The sequence below is a fragment of the Colobus angolensis genome, unplaced genomic scaffold (assembly GCF_000951035.1).
Source record: "Colobus angolensis palliatus isolate OR3802 unplaced genomic scaffold, Cang.pa_1.0 Scaffold288, whole genome shotgun sequence".
In the NCBI taxonomy this organism is placed as follows: Eukaryota; Metazoa; Chordata; class Mammalia; order Primates; family Cercopithecidae; genus Colobus; species Colobus angolensis.
The window spans coordinates 871,813-880,152 of record NW_012116132.1 but is presented as its reverse complement, the minus strand read 5'-3'; the positions used below and the strand labels follow the sequence as shown (position 1 = coordinate 880,152).

General features: G+C 43.2%; 1 protein-coding gene across 5 annotated transcripts in view; it reads right to left on the bottom strand.

Moving 5' to 3' along the window:
* H3F3A (H3 histone, family 3A) overlaps window positions 1-8,172 on the bottom strand; it is a 9,892-nt gene extending 1,720 nt beyond the window's left edge. Inside the window, exons 1-3 of one of the 5 annotated variants that reach the window (XM_011948955.1) lie at window positions 8,042-8,172; window positions 6,376-6,526; window positions 5,042-5,203 (exon numbers count right to left, since the gene is read on the bottom strand). In XM_011948955.1, the coding sequence (XP_011804345.1) occupies window positions 5,042-5,203; window positions 6,376-6,503 (290 nt within the window). In that variant the 5' untranslated portion in view covers window positions 6,504-6,526; window positions 8,042-8,172. Of the gene's footprint in view, window positions 1-5,041; window positions 5,204-6,375; window positions 6,527-7,259; window positions 7,391-8,029 lie in introns of those variants that run through there. The other 4 variants (XM_011948951.1, XM_011948954.1, XM_011948953.1 and 1 more) reach the window with 4 other exon arrangements.
* Window positions 8,173-8,340: the final 168 nt, after the last annotated feature.

Sequence of the window (8,340 nt, the reverse complement as noted above, 5' to 3'; positions counted from 1 at the left end):
CCACCACGCCCAGCTAATTTTTTTGTGTTTTTAGTAAAGATGGGGTTTCACTGTGTTAGCTAGGATGGTCTCAATCTGCTGACCTTGTATCCACCCACCTCAGCCTTCCAAAGTGCTGGGATTACAGCAATGAGCCACCGTGCCCAGTCTGGCAGTTCCTTATTTATATACTTTGATCTATGCCCGGGAGACGTGCCCCTGTCCTCTACCAAGTACCTTCCTCTATGTACCCCAATTTGTAACAGCATTTGTTGCCCTCTAGTACTAATATCGATGTTTTTCCCCATTTGACTGTAAGAGCCTTTCAAGTTATCTTATTCCTACTACCACTGAAAAATGACAGTGTATGAATCACTCATTGATACTTAGCTTGTGAAGAGGAAAACGGGGCATTTCCACTTAGAATTAACTCATAACTCAAATTGTTAGTATACTTATAGCTGTCTGAAAAGCTGAAGAATCTTGAAGTCAAAACATCTGCTTTTTTTTTTTTTTTTTTTTACAGATTTGAGTCTTGCTCTGTAGCCCTGGCTGGATGTGCAATGGTATAATCTTGGCTCACTGCCACCTCCACCTCCCAGGCTCAGGCAATTCTCCTGCCTCAGCCTCCCAAGTAGCTAGGATAACAGGCATGCACCATCATGTCCAGCAAATTTTGTATTTTTAGTAGAGACAGGGTTTCACCATGTTGGCCAGGCTGGTCTCGAACTCCTAACTTCAGGTGATCCGCCATGCCTGGTCTGCTTACTCATTCTGAAATGCAAAAATTACCATTTTAAAAAATAACCATAAATCCAACAGTTTTGGATTTGGAACATGAAATGATAGGTTAGTTGGCTCTCCTTCTCTATAAGGAAAAGTTATTTCTCTGCTCAAGATACATTAAGGGAGAAAAGAGTCTTATAGTTGCTATTTTTACTCTAACAAAAATTTCCAGGCCGGGCGCCATGGTGGCTCACGCCTGTAATCCCAGCACTTTGGGAGGCCGAGGCGGGCGGATCACCTGAGGTCAGGAGTTTTGAGATCAGACTGACCAACATGGAGAAACCTTGTCTCTACTAAAAATACAAAAAGTAGCCGGGTGTGGTAGCATTTGCCTATAGTCCCAGCTACTCAGGAGGCTGAGACAGGAGAATTGCTTGAACCCAGGAGGCGGAGGCTGCAGTAAGCCGAGATTGCGCCACTGTACTCCAGCCTAGGTGACAGTGAGATTCTGTCTCCAAAAAAAAAGGACATTCACATTTACAGCTTCATCCTTTTTAGCACTATCACTACTCTTCTACAAGTTTCTTTCATTCAAATTGAACTATTTTCACGTGTGTTTCTCCAGCATTTGTCATTAACTACTAAGTCTTTACTTATCTACCCTTTAGAGCCCAGCTCAAGACTATTCCATGAAGGAGAAAATCGCATACTCGTCTCTTGCTCCTGTTGCCAGTGCAGGCAACGCTGAACTCCTAGTTCCTTGGCACTCACACTGACCTTGCATTATCAGCCATTTTTTGGTGCCCTTAAGTTACTTCATAGTTCTCATTTTATACTCAAAATGCCTTGTCCTCAAGTAGATTTTCAATATTTGCTACTTTTAAAAAACGTTTCTATTATATGCAATTAGTCCCTGGCATCTTACCTAATCTACAGGTATTAAAAGCAAAAGTCCTTAATACTCCAAGATTCGTTCTTAAGATATTCTAGAAGTGGGTAGAAATCCTGGAAAAAATGGCGTATTGTAGCCTCCTTAGGGGCTCACAACGCACATCAGCTATTGTATCAGGAAAGAAAACAGATTAATTTTGCTTAACCTGGCACCTCGGGATTACAGAAAACTAGAATGCTTTTGTGGAATGCGGTACAAGCTACTATGTGGGCAAACCACCAGGTACCATGATTCTCATAGCCTTCTAGAGTGATCACTTAGAACTAATCAGATGTGGCATGTGGTAGCTGGGACTCTCACTGCTGTCTTAGAACTTGGCTACTAGTTTATAAAGGTTGTGCCTGGTCAGCTCTGAGAGGAGATTCAACTCCTACAGAGGATCTGACCATGACCCATACATTTCCAATTCTATTACAAATAACCCAAAGTCCCTTAAAACATTAAGGCTGTAATGGGAATTAAAGACTGCCACACTAATTTCTGACTTAATTAATTTTGAGTTAATGGCAAAGAAAAAAAACTACAAGAAAATATTAGTTTAGGACATTTTGAGTATATTCAAAGTCTGGCTCTTTACCATTTCAAAGCAACACTGTCCAGTTAACATAAGGATATTTGGGTTCAAGTTCAGACATTAAAGGCAAAGACTATATTTTAAGTAAGTCAATTATTGATTATCTATGGCAAACTGAGACTAACTTCTCCTCTACCATTCTCTCACTGGACTACCTCCTATCCTTTAGTTGTAAAGTGTGTAATTCTAAGGCCAAAACCAAAGGACCTTTGGATTTCTACTTCAATTGTGATCTTCTGTAACCTTATTCCATTAACGAATTCTCCCAATCTTTTTTTCTTTTTTTGAGACAGAGTTTCGCTCTTGTTGCCCAGGCTGGAGCGCAACAGCGCCATCTCGGCTCACTGCAACCTCTGCTTTCGGGGTTCAAGTGATTCAGCCTCCCTAGTAGCTGGGATTACAGGTGCCCGACACCACACCCAGTTAATTTTTTGTATTTTTAGTAGAGAAGGGTTTCATCGGCCGGGCGCGGTGGCTCAAGCCTGTAATCCCAGCACTTTGGGAGGCCGAGACGGGCGGATCACGAGGTCAGGAGATCGAGACCATCCTGGCTAACATGGTGAAACCCCGTCTCTACTAAAAATACAAAAACTAGCCAGGCGAGGTGGCGGGCGCCTGTAGTCCCAGCTACTCCGGAGGCTGAGGCAGGAGAATGGCGTAAACCCGGGAGGCGGAGCTTGCAGTGAGCTGAGATCCGGCCACTGCACTCCAGTCCAGGTGACAGAGCGAGACTCCGCCTCAAAAAAAAAAAAAAAAAAAAAAAGAGAAGGGTTTCATCATGTTGGCCAGGCTGGTCTGGAACTCCTGACCTCAGGTGATCCACACACCTCAGCCTCCCAAAGTGTTGGGATTACAGCCGTGAGTCACAGTGCCCAGCCCACCCTCTGTATCTTTAAGATAACTAAAATATATGCATAAAAAAGCAAACAGAGGCCAGGCACCGTAGCTCACGCCTGTAATTCCAGAACTTTGGGAGGCTGAGGCGGGCGGATCATGAGGTCAGGAGATCGAGACCATCCTGGCTAACATCCCGTCTCTACTAAAAATACAAAAAATTAGCTGGGCCTGGTCACGGGCACCTGTAGTCCCGGCTACTCACAAGGCTGAGGCAGGAGAATGGCGTGAACCTGGGAGGCGGAGCTTGCAGTGAGCCAAGATCGCGCCACTGCACTCCAGCCTGGGCAACAGAGCGAGACTCCATCTCAAAAAAAAAAGAAAGAAAGAAAGAAAGAAAACAGAAAGCACAAAAGCTTAACAAAGATCACTCTTTTCAATAAAGAGCTAACACTAGGAGAACTGTGAACAGAAGAGATGAACATTTTGCTTAAAATCAATACAACCACACTTAATGACAACTATGCAACAGTAACAATGGAAGTTTACATGTGAATAATTTTAAAGAGATGAGTCTTTTACCCAGATTGTTTAGTAAATTCAATTTAAAAGGTTGTATTATTGACATTTAAGCTAAAAAATGCTACACTTTTCAAGTACAGTATAGTGTTCTTTAAGCACAGTTCTAACTAGAAAATACTGGCAACTTTGTACCAATGCTTACGAATCTTAGTAACGTTTCTGTATTTAGTAATAAATGAGAACTGAAGATAATCGGCTATTAAAACAGAAAATAAAGTTTTAAGTAAAAGCATGGAAGATTTTAGTAGCTGAAATTTCAGCAACTGAGAATTTAATGGATGCCTACTCCTGGAATTCACCAATCAACTGAAGTTTAGACTAACCATAGAAACAGCTCGACCAATTACACTTCAGGGTGGAATCCACCTATCATATCTTTCTCACATATAAAGCAAAAGCCCGGCACAGCAACAGCAGCCTTGAAAATCCTCCAATGGAGTGTACTTAGATTCTGGATGCCTCGCCGCCACCTCCGGGTGTTTGATTCAGGTCTGCAATGGTGCTTAGCAATCAGCATTTTTAACAATCCCCAAGTGCAAACTTCTGATGGAGGTGGTAGTTTTACTGTATTCTGGGATACTTGCATCTAAAGAATCCAACTACACAATATAAAATAGGTTACTTAAGCGACTGATGTTAATGACGTCTACATAAGTTTACCAAGTATCCTGTAGGAATTTCAAGTTTTGGTCTTGTCTTAAACAACAAATATCTCAAATACATAAATATCACTAGAACAGTATTTCTCTAAGTCCTGACATGCTAGAGATGAAGATTAAATTCAATATGCTCCACATTTAAGTGGCAATCCCTAATCCCCTTTAAGAAACCACAAGGCAAATCTCGGCCCCTTTACATGTCCAGTATCACCTTTAAGCACTATTCCCCCAACTTGCCAATCCAATCCTAACCTCCATTCACTGATCCTTTTACATCTTAATGCATAATTCTTTAATACTGCCTATTCCCATCCTAGCTCTCTCTACCTGTATGTTTCTTCACAACCTGAAGACAAATTTTATTCTAGGCACTGTTGTTTGAAATTGTTACTACAAATACAGACCTCTAACTTCAACTTCTTCTTAATGTCCTGCAGCATCCATAAACCAAACCAGAGGATTTTCTTTATTGTTTTTAGTGCAACGTTTCAAAATTTTAAATGGTATAATGGAATGTACACTAAGCCGTGGAGTCAAATGAGTTCAAATTATGGTTTTGCCATTTTCTATGTGTATGACCTTGAGCAATTCAACCTTTCTGAAGTCTCAACAATGAAGTAATGATATCAACTACCTGATGGGCTTGTGATTAAATGATATAAGCATATGCAACAATTTGGAACTGTTCTTGGTACACGACAGGAATACAAACTCTCTCGAGTTGTCCCCACCCACCATTTTACCTGCAAAGCACCGATAGCTGCGCTCTGGAAGCGCAGATCTGTTTTAAAGTCCTGAGCAATTTCTCGCACCAGACGCTGGAAGGGAAGTTTGCGAATCAGAAGTTCAGTGGACTTCTGATAGCGTCTAATTTCACGGAGCGCCACAGTACCAGGCCTTTAAAAAATTAACAATAAAGAAACTGTTACCAAAAACATAAATAGCACAAAAAATTAAGTGGGCAGCTTTAATGAAATGCAGTAATTTTTCAAAAAATAAACCACCCAACAATTCTTCAGCTTCAGTATCAAATTTCACTGATCAACTTAAGATGTGAACATTCGAATCGAGTAAGAGTAACAATACCTTTAAAGCAAAAAGCATGAAATTAAAATGCATTCTTAGCAAGAAGCTAATCAAAACCCTATTTATTTTCATTTTAAAAAGTTATTCATGTATATAAACCTTGGGAAGGTATTAGCTGTCAGGCTAAAAAAGAAGTTGGCTCCTCTCAATTTAGCACCACTCTCCTTCCCTACACCCTCTATTATCTTAAGAGCCCTTAAAGATGACCAGCACAACCCAATGAACTTCATTTAAAAATATACTTGTGGCATTTAAGTTCTATTCCCCAGAATACCTCTGACTACAGTTCATCCCTCATGAATTATTAAATCTGAATACATCCGATTGTGCAGTGTCCCTTCTACGTGGAAAAGTTTTCTTTACTAATTGTCAGCAAGAAATTTACCTCTCATTCTGACTTATTTCTTCCACTGTATGAGCTTTTATTTTAAGTTAATCGTAGTATCTGCGGAGGCTAAGTCTGGGCAACTTCTGCCCTCTAATGGCAGATGCCCTTAACAACACAGTGGCTCAGGCAGTTCACAATCAAAAAAGCCAATACAGAAGGAAATAAGCTAATCAAGTAAACGAGGGGGTAGGAACTTTATAAAACACCCAATTTCGATTAAATTATTATTTTGCCAAAAGCTAGGAAAGATATCCTCAAAAGTGTATTCACGAAAGCAACACGTAACTATTTTTAAAGAATTACTAATAGTTAACTAAAATGTCAATATATCCCATTAACATTATCAGTGATATACTAGGTCTCCTTAGACCTGTAGGTCAGATTATGACTTCAAAGTTAAACGTTTTCAATAAAACCCAATACTAAACGTTATATAAATGATCATACAGTACATATATTTAAGTAGTAAAGTGTTCAAATGAAAAAAAAAAGTCTCTCTAAAGCAAAAACTTTTCCTGTTATCCATCTTTTTGTTAAACTATATGGATACATACCAGAGAGACTTTGTCCCATTTTTTCCCTGTTTTTTAAATACCTGTAGCGATGAGGTTTCTTCACCCCTCCAGTAGAGGGCGCACTCTTGCGAGCGGCTTTTGTAGCCAGTTGCTTCCTGGGTGCTTTACCACCGGTCGATTTGCGGGCAGTCTGCTTTGTACGAGCCATGGTACAGAGACCTCCTTACTTACCTACCAGCATTGAAAAATCAAAAATCACCATATGCAACTACTAAACATACAACTTTCCTGCCACGATCACCCCCTCCCCGTATCTGGAAATTATGATCAATATAAAAAATAATGTTCGTATTGTTATATAATTTGAAAGGATGCAGATTACGTCTACCCAAAATCTTCTTAAAACAAACTAGAGTACTAGAAAATTGTTAGCAATTAATATCAATCACCTCTCAAAATGCCAATTCTGAGCGACAAACGGCAAAACAAAAAGATCTCGAACAGCCTTTGATCCAATTTATTTAATTAAAGTAGAAATTAGAAATGTCTGTAAACATTCCATCCACAAACAAGTCGAAAGAACGAAGCCACAAACCACTGGAAGGTCGAGCCAATTACAGCAAAAAAAGGTCTTCCTCCCCCCCCCGACTTTGGCTGCCCCCCCCTTCGTCTGGCTGTTGATGGATTGCTGTAAATATCTGAAAATATTCTTGGTTTTGCATCGTTACATTTATGTTGACAAAAAGGCTTCTCGAAAAAACAAGAGAGAAACAACAGCTACCACCAGCGAGCATTCTACAAAGCCGCGTCCTCGCGTCCAGTCTTCACAGGCTTCGCAGTGAAATGAAGTGCCCCGCACCCAGGCTTTAATTAACGCACGACATCCGCCGACCGGTCCACCCCAAGCACCACATAAACTTTTGGTTTTGCCTCCTCCGGGTCCCTCTGCACAGGGTCCCCCAACCTGCCCACCTCGCTCCCAGCGCCTCAAGCAGGAACCAACTCGCCTCCCAGACCAGAACAAAATGGAAACAATCGCAAAACGTATCGGATTCCGTTCCAAAGACACAAAACACCAAATCGCTCGAAAATACCCCTATCCCCTGCCACGTGCCGCCCTCCAAAATGCAAAAGTTTTTTTGCATTTCAAATGCATCAAGTTTCCGCTTCTCCAAAAAAGGGAAAAAAATGTCCCTCTTTTAAAAATTCTTGCTTTTTTGAAATGGGGAAGAGAGAAACGGGGGAAAAAATATGGTCGGTGACCAGAGAAGAGAGACAAGATGGTGAAGCTTAGCAACAACTGTGGGGAGGCAGCAAAAAGCGAGTTACCCCAGGGTGCGAAGCGGCGGCGATTTCCACCCCTTTCCCGCTCGAAAACTGGGGGCTGGGGCCCGGGGGCGGTAGTTAAGAGTCCCGCGCGGGTCCTGGTGAAGGTTTGGGGTCCTGGGAAGGGGCAGGGAGCGGGATTTCACCGAAGAAAGAGGAGCCAGGGGCGCGGGGAGGAGGGAGAGCAGGCTCGGCGCCGCGGCGGTTGCTGCTGTTGGGCTGAGGCGGCGAGAGACTGGGGAGCCGCCGCCGTCAGAGGGAAGAGGAAAAACTCGCTCCTTACCTCAATTTCTGGGCCAAAAAGTTTGTGGGCTAAGCCGGAGGGGCTACGGGTCCCCTCCCGGCACGGCCAGGGCCCGGCTCGGGGCTGACGACAAGCGGGGCTCGGTTCCGGGGAAGCGGGCAGACGGGGAAACTTACCCCCCTTCTCCTTCGGCTGGAGCTCGGCGAGCGAAAGGCGGCGCTGGCGTTAGAGAGCGACGGCGGCGCGGCGGCGGCTGCGAACACAATTGAAAGATGGCTGACACCGAGGCTATCCCCCAACACACGCCGCCCCGCCCCCGCGCCGCGCGCCAGCCAATCACACACAATGGAGGGAAGGCTCGGCCCCGCCCCCACAGCACCGCTGGAGCTCGGCGAGCGAAAGGCGGCGCTGGCGTTAGAGAGCGACGGCGGCGCGGCGGCGGCTGCGAACACAATTGAAAGATGGCTGACACCGA